Raw genomic sequence first — 21,583 nt, 5'->3', positions numbered from 1 at the left:
GTTTGGCTGGGATGGGTTTTTGCTTGTTTGTTTTTCAAACAGGTTTCTCTGTGTAGCTTTGGAGCCTGTCCTGAAACTCACTCGCTCACTCTGTAGACCAGGCTGGTCTCAAATTCACAGAGATTCACCTGCCTCTGCCTCCTGAGTGCTGGGATTAAAGGCACACACCACCATCGTCCAGCTATACGTATATTTTTTTAAAGAGGGCTAGAGAGATGTCTCAGCAATTAAGATCACTGGTGCTCTTCCAGAGAACCCAAGTTGGATTCCCACCACCCACACAGCATCTTACAATTGTGTGAAATTCCAGTTCCAGGGGATTTGTGGGCACTGCATACACACGGTACACAGACATGTGTGCAGACAAAATACACATAAAATGTGAATTTAAATTTTTTTCTTTTTGATTTTCTGAGACAGGGTTTCTCTATGTAGCCTTGGCTGTCCAGGAACTCACTTTATAGACCAGGTTAGCATCAAACTCAGAGATGTGCCGGCCTCTGCCTCCTAATTGCTGAGATTAAAGACATGTGCCCCAATGCCTAGCTGAATAAAAATATTCTTCAAAAAAGAAAAATTAAAAATTCTGTACTGGTTTATTTTCTGTAAGTGTGATACAAACTGGGGTCACCTGGGACGATGGAACCTCAGCTTGAGGAAATGCTTCTCTCAAGCTTACAGGTCATATTCTTAACAGCTAATGTGGGGGGGTCCATCCCACTGCCACCACTGAGCAGGGTCAGGCTGAGCAAGCCATGGGAAGCAGCTACAAAGCAGCATTACTCCACGGTCTCCACTTTAGTTCCTGCCCTGACTTCCTTTCAGGACAGACTACAACTATAAGCTGAAATAAATCCTTTCCTTCCTAAATTGCTCGTTTGTGGCCTTTATCACAGCAATAGAAAGTAAACTAAGGGCTGGACACATGGCTCCATGGTTAGGAGCACTGCTGCTCTTCCAAAGGATCAGAGTTCAGTTCCCAGCACCCACATCGGATGGTGCACATCTGTCTATAACTCCAGGTCTCGAGGAGGCCAATGCCTGCAAGGGGACCTGCACACATGTTTATACTACCCACATATAACTAAAACAATAAATCCTAAAAACAAACAAATAAAAAGCAAGCAAGCAAACTAAGGCAAATTCCAGTAAGTGGGGCTATGGAGACGGCTCACCAGAAAAAGTGCTTGTCACACAACCATGGGGACTACGCATGCATCGCCAGCACGCACTGAAAAAGCCAGGCATGGCAGGGTAGGCCTGTAATTCCTGTAACCTATGGGCAGACACAGAAGAATCCTACAGCTTGCTGCCAAGCCAACCACCTGGCCTAATTTTATTTATGAGTATCTAAAACACTCAGTATCCAAAATATATAAACAACTTTTGTAATTCAATAAGAGAACAATGAGCCTGCGTTTTAAAGAGGTCAAGGACCTGGAAAGCTACTGCACCAAAGACAATGGGGCAGAAGTAGGCGGAGCTCTGTGAGTTCAAGGCCAGCCTGGTCTACGTAGTGAGTTTCAGGACAGCCAGGGCTACACTGAAAAAAACCTGTCTTGAGAAAAAAAAAAATAGCCCAAGCATATCAGTAATCCCCATATTTTGGGCACTGAGAAAATGCAAACTAAAACCTATGATAAAACAAACAAACAAAAGAACTAGGTGTAGCAGCATTTATTACACTTAAGAGGCAAAGGCAGGAGAATCAGGAATTCAAAGTTATTCTGGGCTAAATAACACTGTGTCAAAAAAAAAAAAAGACAAAATTTTGTTCAGAGTGATACCAACTCATACTTGCCAAAAGAAAGAAATAACTCAGTGTATATTTAAAGGATGGGTTCAAAGAACATCCTGTATCCATACACTTATTTGTCTATAAAAAGGAATAACGGGGGGGCTGGAGAGATAGCTCAGTGGTTAAGAGCATTGCCTGCTCTTCCAAAGGTCCTGAGTTCAATTCCCAGCAACCACATGGTGGCTCACAGCCATCTGTAATAAGGTCTGGTGCCCTCTTCTGGCCTGCAGGCATACACACAGATAGAATATTGTATACATAACAAACAAATAAATAAATATTTAAAAAAAAAAAAGGAATAACGGGCTGGAGAGATGACTCAGTGGTTAAAAAGTGCTTCCCACTCTTGCAGAGGACCTAGGTAGGGTTCCTAGCACCCACATTGGTCAGCTCAGTTTCCTGTAACTGCAGCTCTACAGGATCTGATAGCCTCTTCTGGCCTCCATGGTTACCACAGACACACGCATGCATACACACAGAAAAATATACATAAAAAATATCTTTAAAAAAAAGGGATGAAGCATTGACACAGGTCTAACACAGATAACCACTATGCCAAGGAGAAGCCAGGTCACAAAGGCCACAGTGTGTGATCCCAGCGCTGTCGAGTGTCTGGAGCAGATAGTCCATATGGCTGGGAAGTGGCAGGTGCGCAAGAAGAGGTGGAGACCCAACTGCTCAGTGAGCTCAAGGCTTTCCTGTGGGTGATGACGTATTTGGGAACTTTAAAATGGTGGCCACCTAACACCACGAATGTATAAAGGTCACTCAATTATACAAGTTAGAAAGGTTTATTTCATATTATGGCAATTTCACCTCAATTGAAAAAAAGAAGAATGTTAGAAAAACTCAAACTGGGGATGCAGTTTGGAGAACTTGCACATACAAGGCCCTGGGCTGGGATCTGCAACATGCATTCTTTAAAAAACAAACAACAACAACAACAAAATATCCTACAAAAGTAGCAGCTCCAGCTCAGGTGGGACATGGTGCTGGACTGTCTTGCTGCTTTTTTATCTGGACGCTGGCATAGGTGATTAATGACCCAGGTCCTAATCTATCTGTGATTTTTATACTTTAGCAACAAAAAGCCTACAGAGAAAGGAAAAAACACAAAACAAAACCAAAAACCATATCACAGTCTAATCCTCACAGTCAAATGAAACTGGGTCAGAGAGGCTCACTTTTTGGCAAGAATCATAGGACTGAGCAGGGTGGTGGTGGTGCACGCCTTTAATCCTAGCACTCGGGAGGCAGAGGCAGGCAGATCTCTGTGAGTTCGAGGCCAGCCTGGTCTACAAAAGCGAGTTCCAAGACAGGCTCCAAAGCTACAGAGAAACTCTGTCTTGAGGGGGAAAAAAGGGAAAAAAAAAAAAAAGAATCATAGGATGATGGGCTCTCTGGGACAGTTGGCACTGAAATCCAGAGCTCGCCCTGACCACTATGCTGTCTGCCTCCACACCAGTAGGGGAGACAGTATGCTTTCCTAAGGGTGGTGGTGATGGCTAAAGCCAAGCCACAAATAGGATCGGTGGCAGTCATACCATCCAGTTAGTCATACCCCAGACCCTGCTGAGTAAGTAAGAGGCAGCACACACTGCAGGCCAGGCCTTGAGCCCAGTCAAGTTTAGCATTAGAGGGCCAGGGTCTGTCTCACTTAGCTCTACTGCCTTGTGTCAAGGCTTCAAGCAATCACTTTTGCTGCTAGTCTGCTCTGAGAGAGTATCCATGAAAACTCATTAACACAGGCTTGCCTGGGGCAGAGCCTGAGACCAGGCAGACTGGGAGTAAATCAGTACAATGTCTATTTTAACCAGCAAGAGTGGGAATGGGTTAGCACAGATGCCCAGATATCAGGAGGCAGCAGAGCCCTCTTTCTGCCAGCTACTACTCAGATGGCCAAGGAGTACACCTTTGTGCATATGTACTGTGTATTCAAGGCAGGTGGACCAGACAAAAGACAAGGACAGGCCAGCAGCCCATTCAACTCAGCACATCTCAGTGTGGTACACACAAACACAGACATGAAGCCCTAAAAGGAGCCAGAGTCAAGACTCACTTTGTCAGCTAAGTCTAGGCTAGAGACCCCTACCCCCGCACTCAATGGTTCCCTAGCCACCTTCCCACTTCCTAAAACCTTAATCCAGTGAGCCTAGGGAAACTCCCGCCAAGGGACAGGAGTCCAGCAGACTGACACAGCCGAGCACAGTTGCCATTAGATGCAATCCCAATCATTCATTCTGCAGCTGTTTGCTGGACACCTACTAGATGTCAAACATTTCTTGAGGCAATCAAGACAGCATAGTAAACACAGCACATGAAAATCCTGCCTAAAGGGAGTTGACATCAAACGGCTGAATTGTTAATTCATCACACAGACACAGACCAAGCGCATACCTGTCATCCCAGTTCTAGGGAGGCTGATGTAGGATTACTACAAAGCTAAAAACTGCTTAGGATACCAAAAAATCAAAAACAGACCCAAGACGGGCGGTGCAGCTCACCCACTGTCACATCAAAAGGAAGTGGCAGGGCCAGGATCAGAATCTGTCAGGTGTCAATGTTTGAATGGCTCCTTTTGACAGTCTCAAAGTCAAGGCTCAGTCTATGGGGCTGGAGTGCCCTGAGTGTCACCTGCTGTAGGGGAGCAGGAAATGGGGTTTCCTCTGCTGTTCTGCTGGCCCTAAGGAGCAGCCCATTCCATGTGACTGCTGGTGTCTGTGGCCAGAGATGGCAGGACAGGTTCTCATCAGTCATCTGTTATTCAAATGTGCCCGTCTTGCTCCCCTCAGGACACCCTGATTGTCCTGTTCCCCACATGTCGCTGCCTGTGAACTACGGGACGCCCTTGCTCCTCCTCAAGCCCCAGATGCAGCATGGCTCTCCACTGTAAGCCTCAGACCCACCTTCCTCTCGTTGCGTGATTTATTCACAACAAAGGTTGGCCTAGGCACCTCACCTGCCCCAGGATGTCACCACGAGGATTCTAAGATCTAGTACAGCTCCTGGCACACAGGAGCCACTCCATGAGTTAAGCACTGAGTGAATGGAAGTGTCTGGGAACCAGCTTCTTCCTGCCCAGGGGCCCTGAAGGCCAGCGGTGACAAAGCCAACTCTCAGCACATGTTGCTTCCTTATCTAACTCCTAGTGTCACAAGGCATCTGGTGCAGGCACAGGGGACCCTGGGCTCTCAAGGTCTAGTCTCCTCTCTATTCATGACCTCACCAGGGCCTCAGCTTCCTGTCCTCACAGAGGACTGTGGCTGGTGGGGCTGCCCAGCTTCCATCTCACCTGCTCCTGCTAGTGTTCTAGAAATACCAGGCAAAGTGAGACTTTGTCCATTCTGCTCCTCTCATGGGACACATTTTCCAGGCAATTTTTGTGGCTCTGGTACCAGGCACCTCCTCCTCCAGGCTCTATTCACTGTCACCTCCTCAGACTGTCTCTTCCCAGCCCTTGACCTCTCATTCACATGGCCCTTCTCACCACCTGACACTGCGTCTATTTACTGTATTTCCACTCCAAGTGGAACATGGCTTCCACAAGGTCCCAGAACCTTACAATCAATGACTATTTGATAAACACTGACTCGATATGGCTTAGCTGTGTTATCTGAGTTTTATGTGACTACTCCTTCCAAGCCGCAGTTTCTTCACCTGTAAGATGAAGGTATGAATAAGATTGCTGACAAAGAAACCGAGCCTAAAACCTTCTCTGGACTCATTCAGGATGTCCAGCTAGGGCCACAGAGTAATAGTTCCTTGAGCTGGAGATGCTAGAGGAGAGCAGGATGCAAGAGGGAGACACACAATCTGGTGAGCAAAAGTGAATCCTTACCACGTTTGTGGAGCCAGCCTTCTTTGATGACAGAAACCTCATTCATGGTGGCAGCATTAACACGCTGTCACCTACCTTGGGACAGCTCAGGGCAGCAGGACATGCAGGAGGCACCTCGGGTACAGTACAGTCTACGAGAGACAAGAGAGGATTGTGAGGGTGAGGGCCCCATCCTGGATGCTGAGGCCCTTCGGCTCTGTAGCTGGCCAGGCAGCGGGTATAGCCAGGGAGCCAGGAAGAGCTCTTCCCTTGGGGCCCGATCCTGAGGGAGAAACATGGGATCACAAAAGAGCTGAACGTGCACAGGCTCTGCATCAGAGCTCTTCCCTAGGCCAAGCAGGTGTCGGCGCATGCCTTTAATCCCAGCACCTGGGTGGCAGAGGCAGGTGGATCTCTGAGTTCAAGGCCAGCCTGGTCAACAGAGTGAGTTCCAGGTTGGTTCCAGAGTTATACAGAGAAACTGTCTCAAAAAAACAAACAAACAAAAAAAAAAGCAACATAAAAACCAAACTCTTCCCTTCACACCTAAGGCTGGACAGGAAGAGAGCGAGGTAGCTGCAGCCCCACCCCCTGCCTCACCCCAACGCCCCAGTGCTGAGGTAACCGAGAATGAATCAGACAGCCCTGGGCACCTTGGGTGTGCTCAAAGCCACCAGCATCTATCTGCCTGCCCCCAAGACAGACAGACTCATGCACGCACTCATTTCTTTAGAAATCAACCTGCCACCTTAAGCAAACTAAGAACAGCTTCCCCCAAGTACAGGGAGGTTCTGTACCATCCCCAGCTTTCTTTTCCTTCATGTTCCCACCACAAGAATGAGGAAAATAAATGAAGTCGCAGAAGCTCTGGCACCTGAGGGAACCTACTGCACACACACCTGTCTGAAGCCTAGAGGCCAGTCCTGGGGTTTGACCAAAGGCCTGGTTCCTTTTCCAAGACCTCTGCATCTGTCTTCAGGGGCTATCAGCCAACAGACTAACGGACGCCGAAGCTGCTGCTGAGTCTCAGGTTCCCTGAGCAGAGGGAGGAGGACAAATGTGGGCAGCCATCAGCTGGGCCCTTACCTGGAAGCCTGGGCCTGGACTGGGGCCATGGAGCCCAAAGTGCCTTATGTCTGCCTCTCCCAACCCAGGGTTATTTGCGGACAGCAGGTCAGGAGCTACAGAGGCCCCTGGAGAAGTGGCAGCTGGCTCTAGGGACACCATAGGCATCAGCTTTCTCTCGTGCCCCATGGGAGCTGGTGGGCTGGACACAGAACTGCCTGGCATGTGACAGTGGCAGGCTGCCCAGGCCCTGGGTAGAAGGAGGGAGGTAAGTGGGAGGGACCGAAGGGAAGGCAAGGTGGCCAAAGACGGGGAGGACAGGCGGGTGTGAGAGCACAAGCTGGACTCCAAGATACAAAGACAATGAGGGAGTGTGGGGCCGAAACAGCAACAGGGGGACCCAAACACACAGGAGCACAGGGCTCTCAGCCATAAACAGCCCATCAATGTCAACCTCCCCACTTCCCCTTTAATGTTGGCTGGCAGAATCCTAGTCCACATCCTCCTCGAGTCTTACTTCCCTGCCCCAACTCGGAAGCCAAAGGGACCCTCAAAAGTGAGTCGGTCTTAAGCCAAGCATGGTGGCAATCCTTTAGTCCCAGCACTCGGGAGGCAGCTGCAGGTGGATCTCTGTGAGCTGGAGGCCAGCCTGGTCTACAGAGTGAGTTCCAGGACAGCCAAGACTCTGTCTTTCCTTAGCTCAGAATCCTCCATGACTCCCATGTCCTTGGCAAAAATGCCCAAGTCCTCACTGTGGCTCTCGAGGCTGACTTGCCTTACAGTCCCACGTCAGCAGCTGTCTGCTCAGCATGGGGCCCTGCAGCCTTGGCTCCTCCCTACTCAGCCCTCTCCCACGTTCCCCTGCCTCACTCTCATCCCTCCATTTACACCTGACCTTGTCCTTCCATGTCCAAACCCTTCACAGCTCCCCAGTGTGTTTAGAAAACAGAACAAAGTCCTCCCTACAGCAAAGGAGCCACGTGAGTGGTTCCTGAACCAAGAAAGCAAGGGCACACCATCACGACAGGGACTGCTCAGGTATTCATTCTAGCCTTCCTGCTTACACCTTCTGGATAGTCTCCCTCCTTGGGGCCTCAGTGAAACAGTACACCCTCGGATCTCAATCTGCAAAGTTGCATTGAGTGCAGTTATATACCCTTGGGGCAACTCCCCCACACCCGTCAATACTACTAAAGTGGACCAGCCCAGCACTGACATTGCCATGCAATGAATGAGCTGATTCTCACCAACAGGCCGAGCTGCAGAAACACCAATCTTCTGGGAGTGTATCCTAGGCTCCAGACCCTGGAGACCATCACATAGACACAATGATGGGCCTCACAAAACTCAACATTCTGAAGAGGAAAAACACACACATACCCCACAGAACAATGTCACAGGGAGAGAGGTGCTGAGGAGAAAAATCAGGAGGAAATGGTAGGGAATGGGGCTGGCTAGTTGTAGTATAGGGTGCACATGAGCAAAGCCTCAAGTATTCAAGGCAATGCAGAGAACAGCACGTGGAAAGACCCTCTGGCAGGGTCAGAAAAGATGGGAAAGCTTTACGGCAGGAGCAGTGCAGGGAACGTCAGAGAGCAGCTCAGGGCCTAGGGTTGAGGGCCCAAAACCAAAAAACCAAACTGTCCCCAGCCACGGGTCAGCCCTAGTGGGCTGGGATGGAGAACTAAGCCCAAAGCAATGTGAGACCCAGTAAAACAGAACCAAAGCACCCAGTGTGAGCAGAGGGCTGGCTGACAGACAGGCCTCCCACAGCTGCTGTTGCTCAGAGCTGCAGGAAGGCAGTCAGGTGTGGTCAAGAATGGTCAGGATTTCAGAGTCTGAGAGCCATGGCCAACCTGGTAGCCTTAGGCAGGGCACTGGAGCTCCCAATACCCTATCAGAGGGGCTGTAACATGCCCAAGTGAGGACAGAGGCTCAACGAAGAGAAGCCATTTACCTTGGGGTCTCCCAGTTGAGTGGCAGGGGCCCTGGCCACAGCTCCACACGCCAGAGCCACTTTTTACAGTTTCATTTCAGCGACTAAGAAGTCAGCAGCAGCTCAGGCAGGCAAGAGCAGGGGGAGGAATTGGAAGATCCCCTGCGTCCTCCCTGGCTCCAGCCGGCCTCCCACTAAGGGTGGCGCCTCAGCTGAGGTGTCTGTGACGCAGTCCTGGCGGTGATGAAATTCCAGGCAGCACAGCCAAGGGGATGGCCTGCTCGCTGAGGAGCTGCAGGCTGAGGACACTCAGAAGGGCCGGGGATATGCCTGTGGAACTCAGGAGCACGTGGAGACCTGCCCTGACTACCCTTCTGCATCACACACCAGCAGGGAGTCCTTGTATGGCTCCATCACCCATAGCTGCTGCTTCCCAGAATGCCCACATTTGCGTGTGCTGAGGGCTGGGGCTGCAGCGGGTGACTAACCACGAGCCACCTGGGAGGCCAGATGACAAGAACAAGGATCCCTCACAGGAAAGGACGCCTAAGCAAAAGACACAGATCTCAATAGTTATGAGGAGATACAGCGATAGAGTAATACCACCTCAAAAACTCACAATGCCAAGTGTAGCCTACTGTAGGAGTACAAAATGGTGAGGCCATATCAAAACGATCAGTAACAATTAAACTTAATAATATATGGCTAACCTAGTGGTTTCCCAGCAAGCACCCCTACTGCAGTATTTTGCAGATGTTCCTTTGAGCACATGGACATTTTCTATATCATCAACTTTTATCAAAATGATCTTGTAGCCAGGCGGTGGTGGCGCACGCCTTTAATCCCAGCACTCGGGAGGCAGAGGCAGGCGGATCTCTGTGAGTTCGAGACCAGCCTGGTCTACAGAGCTAGTTCCAGGACAGGCTCCAAAACCACAGAGAAACCCTGTCTCGAAAAACCAAAAAAAAAATGATCTTGTAACAGTGGACCAGCTGACAGCGGACTGCAGTTACTGAGAAATAGGTTCCCCTGGTCCTGAATTCTCACAAGCAAATACTGCCTGTCAACGACAGGTATTGTCTTTGGATTTGCTTTCTGAGTAGTTCTAGGAGGCAAGGCCTGGATCAGTGGTAGGTGACAGGCTTTATTGGGACAAAATGGAACGGGGCTTTCACTGCCACTGCCTCAGCAGGACTCTGCTTCCGACCAATAAATAAATAGCACTGGTTAGTGCAGATCCTTGTGGTTCTGCTTCTCAGAGCCCATCTGTGAGTCTAGCAGGGAAACCGACCTCAGAGGGAGTAAGAAGCCACAGCCAGCTGCAAAGGGAATTGAGCTGTTTCTAGGCTTTGCTCTATATGTTCACCTCATGGATTTTTTTTTTCCTTCCAGAAATGGGGATTCAACCCAGGGTCTTGTACATTCTAGGCAAACACTCGAACAATGGGCCATACCTCCGAAACCTCTTTCTGACTCTTAAAGGCATAATCTCAAATTACCCACACTGGCCTAAAACTTACTCTATAGCCCAAAAGAATTTGAATTTGCAATCCACTTGGCTCTGCCTTTTGAGTTCTGGGATTACAGGTCTGTGGAATTACAGCAAATCCAGATTTTAATCAAGCACCCGCCATAGCAAAGCTGTGGGGAGCCAATGACAACTAGGACAGGCGAGAGTCTCTACTTTCCCACGCTGAGGTAAGGGTCTAGAACTTCTCAAAGGGGCATGAACAGAGCCTAGCGTGTGCCCTGTGGCTTTCCTTCCCTTAAGGAACAGCTGTTGTCAAAGCCAAGCACCACTCCTTAGGGAATGGAGGGCCTAAGGGAGACGGTGCAGGCCTCACAGGAGGGCTAGGCTGTGGGTGGAAGGGCTCTGGCTTCAGTGGTTACGCGTCTCAGAGTGGTGGAGATAGGTAGACAGAGTGCTGGGATCTATGTAGGTCTCACACCCTGCTAAGCCTCAGGCTCCCCAGCTAGGACAAGGTGGACCCTATTCTGCTCCTCTGCGCATGAACTGCCAGTTCGGGTCCTTGGTGTCATGTATTAATTACCTCTCATATCTGAACCCAGAGCTGAGTATTTGGCTTCTAAGGGGACCTCTGTGTGAATACCATTGAGGATAGTACTTGAGCTAGACAGATGGAAATACAATGTCTTAAAGACAATTTGGTATGTGCACATTCATGTGTGTGGTTGTGGGCAGGCATATATGCATATTGTATGTAAATGTCAGAGGACAATCTTGAGTACAATCTTCAGGCACTGTCTACCTTTCTCTTGAGACAGTTTCTCATTGGTCTAGAGTTCACTGAGCACAGTGAGCCCCAAGGATCTGCCTGTCTCTAGCATCCAACTCTGAGTTTTTCACAGGTCTGGGGATTGGGTTCAGGCCCCACTATTATACTAACTGAACCACATGTCTTGCTCTCAAAGACAACTTAAAAGAATGCTGCTGAGTGTTTGATATGTAAGATTAGTCTATGGGCTGGGCGGTGGTGGCGCACGCCTTTAATCCCAGCACTTGGGAGGCAGAGGCAGGCGGATCTCTGTGAGTTCGAGACCAGCCTGGTCTACAGAGCTAGTTCCAGGACAGGCTCCAAAACCACAGAGAAACCCTGTCTCGAAAAAAAAAAAAAATTAGTCTATGGTACCTATGTACTCTGCAACATTTTGTTGTGTGTTTGAAAGTGGGTCTTATACCATAGCCCAGGCTGAACTCCAATTCACTGTGTAGTAGTCAGACTGGCCCTAAACCTTGGGGTAGTTCTGCCTTAGCCTTCCAGATGCTGGGATTACAGGTGTGTGTATGTGACCGTGCTTGACTCTAAAACAGAATAAATCTCACCGGTTGTAGCCAGATCCCCTTGGGAACCATCTCTAATCACCTCCCTGCTGCCCAGAGCTGACCATACATGTGACCTCACTGCTACGGCCAAGCTACAGCAGATCTGGGAATGAAACCTGGGTCCTAGGTTTGGGGTCCCCCTTACCATGTTCCTAGAGGGGAAGCTGAAGCAAGCACTTTCTCGGGACATGGAAAACTCCTGCTTTGGCAGCTCAGAGAGCCAGGCTGGGCTCTTCCACTCCATCTCAACTCCCAAACTGGAGTTCTTCTATATGGCAATTTGCTGTGATAGAGTGCAGAGAAAGTCACTTTCCCAAATGCAGTAAGAGCACAAAGGTAAAGCAGGACGGTGGGCTCACAAGGGAGCACTACAGGCTCACATGTGTCCTCCCACGCTGGTCCTCCTCAGTGCAGCCACTCCCGCCTTCACAGTCCTTCCCTGACCTCACTGCAGTTGCACAGGAGAGAGGGGTCCCTAACCAGCAAGTGGAGTCAGCCTGCCTCGCCAGTTACTTCGTGTTTGGTTTCTTTTTCTGGGTCTCCTGTACTTTTAGCACTGTGGCCCTTTGTATTTGGACATTTTCCCTAGTTTGTCTATTCACCCTCTTGTGGGTGGGTACCACAAGGGTACTAATTTCTTGGTTAAGACAGTTTAGTAGGTGAAGGCACTTATATCAAGCTAGACAACCTGGGTTCTGTTCCTAGGACCCACATGGTAGAGAAACCCAACTCACACAAGGTGTCTTTTGAATTCCACGTGCACAGCATGGGACATGCATGCACGCACACACACATACCACAATAACAACAACAAAAACAACAACCCAGAAATACTGTGCCAAAGCCAGGTTTGGTGACACAGGCTTATAATCCCAGACACACATGACGCTGAAGCCAGAGGATCACAAGCGCAGGGTCTCCTGTCCTACAGGGAGTTCAAGGCCTGTCCTGGACTTAGTGAGACCCAGTCTCAAAATAACAGCTACCAGGAGGGTTAAGGACAATGGCTTAGTGGTAGCATGCTTGCCCAGCATATGGCACAAGAAAGAGGGAGAGAAAGACTGCTATACACAGTGTTTTTGTGTATTTTTAAGACTGGCCTGGACATCTTAATTTAATGGAGGCATTTTAGAAAAGTAGATGTAGGCTCAGTACAGAGCTCCTGTCCTGAGCTTTAGAGCCTGAAGAGGCAGGTGCTTAAGTGTCACACGCACAGAAAAAGGAGTCAGAAGAACTGCGCCCACAGTTCCAGGTGTGGGACTCAGTAGGCCTCAGGATGCAAACTCAACACTTCCCAAAGCGGCAGCTGCAGGGGTCAGCTGTTACTATTATTCCCTCTGGTGGGCGGAGACACTGGGTATTTCTGACCGTGGAAATTTTTACCTATTCCACCTCCTTGGTGAGATGGTGGCATTTAAGACTTAACTTTCTTCTTTGTCACACATCCCTCACCCACCCCATCTGTCTCCTGAAGTAGGTAGGATTGAAGGCAGGATGAAGGTGTGGGCAGCTGCCGGAGACTGGGACAAGAATAAGCCCAGAACAGATTTCCTCATCTTTTCCACCACCTCCCCCAACACACACACCTTCCCCTCACTGCACCCCCAGAAATCATGTCAAGTATTCCGGTCTGCCTAGCCATGATCCCCAAACAAACCAAGAACACCAGCTGCACTCAGTGGGCTTCTCCAAGCACAGCCGACAGTACACGGGGCCACTTCCAGGCACACATAGAACACACCAGGCCCCTACAGAGGCTGTGAAGACCACCTGCCTCAGCCCGCCCTCTGAACTGCAGCCTCACAGACCAACCTTTCTGGGTCTCTTGAAGCATCTGCTCTCACCCAGGCCTTTGCACATGCTCTTTCCTCTAGCCAGGATGTTGTTCGCCATACTCTCTCAGCCCAATCCTCCATTCTTCATGGAAACTTGCCCTGAACGCCTCCTACCAGGACGAGGGCACTGACAGGCATAGCTCAGCCTGCCTCTCCCTCACAAAATGCAACTCTAGTAGCCTCTGGCAATATCGCTTCCTCTGCTGGCCCAGGAGCTGCATGAGGCAGGGACAGATGTTGGGACCATTTGGAGTCCTGGCCTCCAGCTGCTCTTCCCTGCTAGAGATCTTTACTTTCCTCTGATTTGAGTCACTGAAAGCTGTGTCAAAGTTGTTTACCAGCTCTGCTTAACGAGCACGTGTTGCCTTGGCCTTGAGGATCAGAGGATAAGGTTTTCACCTGTTGGCCCACTTGACTGTGGGGTATATAAGACTCCATTGTGCTATTGAATAGAGGGGCTTCTTACCAGCGACTAGAGGTCCATGTCTCTGTGAGTCTTTGCGTTTCAACCTCCAGCCCCTTGCCCAAATCTCGGTAGCTCACGAACTGTATGGTAGCGCATAGAGTGCAGATAGGCGGTGTGCGCGGCAGACAGAGCCTGCCCAGGTCCCCACTGTTTCCAACTCTAAGCCCTACTCATCACAGAGCCAACACTAGAACTTTAATTTATCCCAGGAGGGATAGCAACTGGAACCACAGATTTTGTGTTCTAGACCCCTAAGGAAAGAAAAAACCAAATACTCAACATTTACCAGATCCCTAAATAAGGTGTCCTCTGTGCCAACACTGGCACCCAGGATGCATCTGTGACCAGAACCCCTGCTATGGGAGGAGAGAGCAAAATAAGTAAGAAAAATTATACAGCATATTCCAAGTGTCCAGTATCAAGGAGAAAGGCAGTGTACAGAAGACCAAAGAAAGGACACAGGAAGCCGCATGGAAATAGTAGCATCTGAGCAAAAATGTGAACCAGATAAGCCACATGGAAAGCTGGGAGAAGAGCATTCCTTGCAGGACCTGAGGCTCTGCGCTGAGAAAAAACAAAAACAAAAAACAAAACCACTGAGCCAGGCCTGGCATCTCTGAAGGCTTTGGTTCTCCCTAGGAAAGAGATGGAGACCTGTGGGCCTGAAACAGGCATGGTGAAGGGCTGCGAATGGTCCATTCTGCCTCGAGTGTAGCAGCGCAGGTACTCAGTCAAATAGGCTATACCACAGCCTTCCTTTCCACGGGCCCATAGGAACGACAGCTGATAGAAAAGAAGTAAAGAGGGGCTGGAGAGATGGCTCAGTGGTTAAGAGCATTGCCTGCTCTTCCAAAGGGCCTGAGTTCAATTCCTGGCAACCACATGGTGGCTCACAACCATCTGTCATGAGGTCTGTGCCCTCTTCTGGCCTGTAGACATACACACAGACAGAATATTATATGCATAATAAATAAATAAATAAACATTTTTTTTAAAAAAAGTAGTAAAGATGGGAAGTATTTAGAGTACCCAATAGCTAAGATACATACAATTGAAGGAACCAGACTGCTGCCATCAGACCCATAAGCCTGCAACTGTCTTGTCTTTGCTCCCAAGAGACAGAGCCATGACCCTTCTCACATTGCTCCCTCCCATGCCCTGGCCAGTGCTCATCGTCTCTGACATCCTGCAGACCTCAGCTGTCTCAAACACACATATGCATGCTGTGCACACACACTCACTCACAGCAGGCTACAACCATCTGTCACTCCAGTTCCAAGTGATCTCACCCTTTTTCTGGCCTCCAAAAGCACTAGGCACATATATAGTACACAGACATATATACAGGCAAAACACTCACACACATAAAACTTTAACACCAGCACGGGGGTGGGAGGAGGTAGAGACAAGAGACTTCCCGGAGCTCACTGACCAGCCTACATGAAACAGGCTCTGGGTTCTGCAAGAGATCTTGTCTGAAGGCAATAAGGCAGCAAATTACAGAAGACCCGACATGGGCACACTCACCCAAAAAACTCAAGTGACTACACCACACACAACCAAATAAGCCAAACATGCTACATATGATTGGGTGCCTCAGTGTCTCATCTACTAACTGGAATCAAGAGCCCTTCCCATGCCCCAGGATGCTATGCATGGGCACAGTGCTAATGCACAGGGCACACACAGGAACTCAGTGTATCGGCATCATAGTTCATCAGGCCCTATGCTCCCAAAACTTCCAAAACTCTGAGCCCACCCCAGAGGCCTTCTAAGTTCTCAGATGCCACGAACCACAGCAGCCAGCAGCTCAGTCAGTCAAGCATCTTCTCAGCAGGCTGTGCTTTCTTATACATCAGCTTCCTGAAAGCTCCCAGGATTGTGCAGGAACATTTCCACATTTAGTTGAACAAACTGCGCCTCAGAGAATGAACCCAGGTGCAACCTTAAAATACTAAATGGGGGGCTCTCTATTAGCCACCCCACGTCCAATCACTAGCAGAAAATGAGCCCAAGGATAGGTCTGGGCAGACAGCAGCAGTGGCAGCAGCCCCACCACATCCAGGAAGGCCATCGAGGTGGCAAATGGAGAACGGCTTGGATTTCTGACCTCACCCTCAGAAACATCTGTAGCTGAGCTTCCCGGCCAGGGCAGCTGGGCTCCAGGAGCCTGCAGAAGGGACCTCTGACACGGAGCCTTTCCTTGCACCGCCCACCCAGAGCCCAGGCCCTGCTGTGGGTGCTGAGCTGGCAGTGGGTCCTGCCCCAAAGGAGCAGGCTGAGATCCCACCCTGCAGTCCTCCCTCCCTCTTGGTCCTGCTCCTTGGCTGTCTCCCCCAGCTGGGCCTCTCGTTGCTTGGCTGGCTGTCCAGAGCGTCTGCCACGGAACCACCCTACCATGCAGCCCGGAGGCCTGGTGGCGGAGGGCCTTCTGAACAGAGTTCCAGGAAGCTAAAGAGGCCCACAGAAGGGTGGTCGTAGGTTCTCCAGAGGCCTGACTGAGATTGACCACAGAAGATGCTTCTTCCCATCCCTAATCGCTGGGGTCTGCATAGATTCCCCAAGAAGTTCCACTCCATTCTCTCCAGATCAAGCCTTGGAAAGCACAGCAGGGCTGCTGCTGCTACAGCACCAAGCCTTAGGAATGAGGCTCATGAGCCAGACTAGAAGACACCCTCATAGGGCCACTAAGCACCTTTATGCTGAGGGGATCCTGGAGCCAAACCATACAAACACAGCACCTGATTCTCTTCCACTTGAGGACCTAACAGAGGTACAAGGACTTTCAGGACCATTAAGAGACAGCCAGAGCCAATTCCTTCCATCCTTAAGGTTTTCACCCAGGGCCTGTCGTGACTCCATCATGATACTCTAGGCTGAGGTCACAAGTCAATCTTATTAAGGAAGGCCCCCTTGACCACCTAATTTAGACTAAATAGTATCACACTTTCCCTGGCCTCCATTTATCTTGCGCTCATAACATCAACCCTAACCTGCTATGCTGTGATACTGTCAGCCGTCCCTGTTTTTACTATAGAAGGTGAGGCCCAAGACCTGTTCCTTCCAACTTTGGGGGCAAGTGGAGAAGCAGTGGGCAGACTATGACAAGGACCCTTCCTGTTGGTGTGACAGTCATTCACACTGTTACTTAGCAACAGAAGCTGGCTAGGCTAGTTAGAGATGCTTAGACAAGTCAGCCCATTGAGTCCCCACCTCAATCCCTAAATGTAACAGCCATGACCCTGGGGAACATCGTGTGAAACCACAGGAAAGGGAGGCAACCAGCGGGTCTCCACCAAAGCAGTTGTGAGGCAGCTATTCTCTCAAGGGGGAAGTGGGAGGCCTGTGAAACAGTACCCAGCCCCAGGCAGAAGCTTGAAAACCTCCAAGGCCAAAGTCACCACCAACTAAGTAAATCCTCATAGACTCCAAATTCCTTCCCAGGCTGAGGAAGCAGCACTCACCCACTCATGCAGGCCTCTAGGCCTCTTTCCCTGTGGTGCGTCCCTAACCTCACCAAGCTCATCCTCCCACCACACCTCCACCCCGTGGTCTCCCTGCTGCTCCCAGACTGTCGGCCTCTCACCCACACGCTTGTCCCACCTTACCTAGATCAGAGCCCATCCCTGCTACTACATCTAAAGAAGTTCCAGATGGCTCCCAACACCTCATCCAAATTGACCACCTAGCAGCCACTCCACTCCTCTTACCCTGTCAGTCTCCCTCACAAAGGTCTTCTGTTTTGTAGATGGAAACTTTCAATGTAGCCCCGGCTAGCCTGGAACCTACTATGTAGATCAGGCTGTCCTAGAACTTAGAAACCCATCAGCCTCTGCCTCCTGTGCAGCACCACATCCGACAGAATAGGGACTCTGCAATACTCCAGTATCTCCACCTATGCAAAATCCTGCCCGCTCCCACCCTTCCCACCATACCAGGGCTGTGGTAGGGAATCAATAAAAGCACACAAAGGTAAGCACCCAACCTGGAACTCTGGAAAGGATCCAGAATCTGTGCCATGGAAGGCAGTAACTACATGAGCAGAGGCAAGGGGCCATACTTCTTAGCTTACTTGACTATATGCCAGTGCATCTCAGCATCTGGGAGAGAGGCTAACGTCTGCCCTACCTTTCCGATACCCTCTGACAAGCTTCTACAAACTGGCTAGGGCCCTGAGTCCTAGCAGCAGTAACATCAAGCATAATTTGTTAGGCCACCTGGCCATCACTCTGTCTACACAGAAAAGCTAGCAGTATCCTCCCTGGCTCATGTAAGGAGAGGCGTTGAGAAGGCTGAAGCACCCACTCAAAGCCACACAAGCAGCACCTGTGCTCAGAAGTACACCACAGCCTTTTTGAAAACTGGATTTATTACTGTGTATGTATGTGTGCACAGTTGGGGGGGGGCATGCTGTGACGTGCTTGTGAAGGACAGAGAGCAACTCTGTGGAGCTGGTTCTTACCTTGCACCTTTATGCAGGCTCTGAGGATTGAACTCAGATTGCAAGGCCTGCACAGAAAGAGCCCTTACCCACTGAGCCATCTTGCCAGCCTAACACAATTCTTTACGGAAGTTGGGAACCAGGACACTGAATGTCTGGGTGGAGACTGGACAGAGCTGAATCTCTAGACACCTGATGGAATCAGAAGTAGGGGATGAATGAGGCAGGAGCCTCAGTCCCCTGACAGGTTCTGAGTGTGCACAGAGACTACCATGGTTGGCACTACGGGAGAAGTTTTCTATCAATTAACCCTGCCTCCTTACAGGAACTGGAGGCGGGTGCTTTTTGGAGCCCACTGCATGAGGTGAACACGGTAGCCCTATCACACAGCCAGAAGAGATCCTCCTCCTGCGTCTAATGTAGCAGGGGGGTCCACAGCAGCCGTCACCACCTCCCCTCATGGCTCTCCTGCCAGCTCCTACTGTCCCAGCACACATGTGCCCAGGGTTAAAAGAAGCCTAACTCAGCGCTGTCCCCAGGTTCCTCCAGCAAGTCCAGAAATGCTGACCATTCAAAGGACCCCAGCTAGGGGAGAAAGCAGCTTCCCAGGAGAAGAGCCAAGAGGGCAGAGACCCACTCCCGCGTGGGACCTCTTGAGCAAATAGGACATAGCACGAGAGCCCAAGTAATCCGTGTCTATCTGAATCCCAGCCGGGCCTCCAAGAGCTCTGAGAAGACCTGGAAGCAAGCACCTCCTCCTTCAGGCCTCAATTTCTGACTTTGGGGGAAAAAACCAAAACACTATATAAACCCACAAGACCAAGGCTGGGCACAGTGGGTAGTCACAAACAAAGGCCACCATAGCTCAGTGCCTCAGTTGCCTTCCCTGCGACAAGGACATAACATTCCTAACTCACTCTTAGGTCTCTATAGACACAACTGTAGGTATGTTTTGAGACTTAATGAAGCCGTGTGCAAAAGGCCTATCACATAGCTAGCATGATGGGAATACTCAAAAACACATGCTACTTACTATCTAGAAACGGTGGGCCCCTGTGCCTCAGTTTCCTCAGTTAAAAAGGAGAGCATGACAACAGGGTCTGCTACTCTAGGATACCAGGCATCCCGCACAGTGTGGCTCGCTGAACGTCCTGAGTGAAGGTCAGCCATCAATTTCATGCTCATTACTTTAATTGCTCCTGTTAACTCTACCCGGCAAAGCTTCTAATGCTACCAGGAGAGGGACCAGATAAGCACATCCCTAGTAGAGGAAAACCCTAGAGAGTAGCCACTGCCTCTCTGGAAACCAGGACACATGGGAGCCAGTCAGCATAGACACCGATGCTAGAGAGCAATGGCTTCTGTCTGCTCCCTGGATCATACCAGCAGTCTGGCCAGCTAGGTCAATCAGGGACTGCAGCCAGTCCTCCAAGAAATCTAGACCTAAGGCAAAGGTTACAGGGCAAGCCAAGGTCACAGGCTGACCTAAGGAACAGGGACACTGACCACACATTTCTGGGGTTCGCTGCATAGGGAACACAATGAAAACCTAGATCTGTGGTGAACCTAACAACACCAAGCAACATAAAGCAGCCTTCCTCCCTAGGAGAGACCAAGTTGGGTGAAGTGCTCTCCCCTCAAAGTCCCCTCGGGCCCCTGCAGAAAGGAACAGCTGGGAAAACAAAGCTCACCAGACCAACTGTTATCACTCAACTAGTAGGAGCGTAAAGAGGACCTGAGGTTGAGCTGGTAACAGGGAGGCACGAGCAGCCACGTGGCCAGAGATGGAGAAACTTTTGTGGTCTGGGCTGATATAGACCCCTTAACATCCATGCCCACAACAGCAGGCAGTACCTGAACTCTAAACTGCTTCTCTGAACCCTGTATTCTTTCAGCAGAGGTCTGTCACCAGAACCCAAAAGGTCTCCAAATGAGAGAAATAGGGTTCCCAAATTCTGAGAATCAAGTCGTCCCCCAGTCACCTTGCTATGTAGGAGAGCTGTCCCTCAAAACACACCTTCCTCCCAAAAGGTGACAAGCAGGTCCAGAGATACAGCTCCTTAAATCCAAGCCCGACAGCCCCTCCCTTTTCTACTAGGGAGCCAGACTAGAGATCAGAAAACTTCAGTGACTTCTAAGACACATCTCCACCCCCGGAAGGAAAGAATTTGCCAAAGGATGTCCCACACACCTTAAAGAGAAATAATCTGGGAGGGGTTCTGGCGTGGAAAGCGGACAGTCCCGTGATAAAGGGCACCCAAGTTACGATCCCGTTCTCCTCAAGTCATTAAGAAGTCCGATAAAGCCTGAGCTGTGTGTAAACGCCCACCTCCTGCACATTACAGGAAGCAGAATGCACTCATCGCCCACTCGGCATCACACCCCCAAAAGTACGCCTCCTAACACTCATCCAGGCCTCCCAGCAGCCAGTGATATGATAATCATTCCGACCCTGCTCTCCTCTTGATACTAAAGGCGGCTCTCGCCTGCCTACGTGGTACTACCCTGACGGCCCCATCGCGGCCACCCCTGTTAAGACTCCTCTCCAGAAGCTCCCATCCCTCTAAGTGCACTACAGGAACGGCTCCCAAACCACCCCAGCGGCACAACCCTCTACACTTGACAAGGGGTGCCGCCTCAAAGCTGGACGGCCGGCACGGTACAGCGGGAGCTGTCTTCCCCGACAGCCCCCGGCCCGCGCACACTGAGCGAGCTCCCCCCGCCGCCGCAGTGGTACGGACCGCCGCCCACACCCCCGTCCCTCCGGGCCGATCCCTGAGCCCCGGAGCAGCCGCCCCCACTCAGTTCCGGAAGGGGGGGGGAGCCTCTAGGTCCGTGGTCCCCGCCCGGCGGGCACCGGTGGTACGGCCCAGCGCGGCCCCGCGGGGGGCCAGGACGCGACCATCGCGGAGGGGAGGGCACTTGGGGACACGCGCTGGCGCACTCACCTGTCACCGGCGGCCGCCCAGCCTCTCCGGCGGGGCTCTACCCCCGCCCATCGCCACGCTGTGCTCGCTCCCGCTCCTAATATTAGCTGGCGGAAGTGATTGACCGCCCCCTCCCACCCGCTGGCCGGAAATACCGCCTTTTCCAGCCACAAACAGGAACTGACGTAAGGAGACCGAGGGCCTGGCCTCAGAAAACATCAGACCGCAAGCGCAGGGACGAGGAGGAGGCGGGCTCACAGCAGCGCGCCTGCGTACATCTTAAGCAACGCCCGTCGTGGGGGTTTTAGTGTTTTCTTTTTAGAGTCTTTTTAGAGTTCTGGAGGCGGAGGGAGAGGGTTACGCACGCGCAGTAGTCTGCCAACGTTGGCTTTCCCCGAAGGCCCAAAGTGATTATTTCCCGGCAGTCCAAGGGCCTTATTTACATACGCTTTG

The 21,583-nt window shown here is 50.8% G+C and overlaps 1 protein-coding gene across 4 annotated transcripts in view; it reads right to left on the bottom strand.

The window, feature by feature from the left end:
* Positions 1-21,241, bottom strand: part of Akt2 (AKT serine/threonine kinase 2) — a 49,154-nt gene extending 27,913 nt beyond the window's left edge. Inside the window, exons 1-2 of one of the 4 annotated variants that reach the window (XM_005371598.2) lie at positions 21,152-21,241; positions 5,637-5,767 (exon numbers count right to left, since the gene is read on the bottom strand). In XM_005371598.2, the coding sequence (XP_005371655.1) occupies positions 5,637-5,682 (46 nt within the window). In that variant the 5' untranslated portion in view covers positions 5,683-5,767; positions 21,152-21,241. Of the gene's footprint in view, positions 1-5,636; positions 5,768-6,701; positions 6,858-8,637; positions 8,723-11,606; positions 11,728-21,151 lie in introns of those variants that run through there. The other 3 variants (XM_013355345.2, XM_005371599.3, XM_026778235.1) reach the window with 3 other exon arrangements.
* Positions 21,242-21,583: the final 342 nt, after the last annotated feature.

This window comes from Microtus ochrogaster, unplaced genomic scaffold, assembly GCF_000317375.1.
Source record: "Microtus ochrogaster isolate Prairie Vole_2 unplaced genomic scaffold, MicOch1.0 UNK115, whole genome shotgun sequence".
Taxonomy (NCBI): domain Eukaryota; kingdom Metazoa; phylum Chordata; class Mammalia; order Rodentia; family Cricetidae; genus Microtus; species Microtus ochrogaster.
Note: the sequence above shows the minus strand (reverse complement) of the source record. Positions and strands in the feature narration are given on the sequence as shown.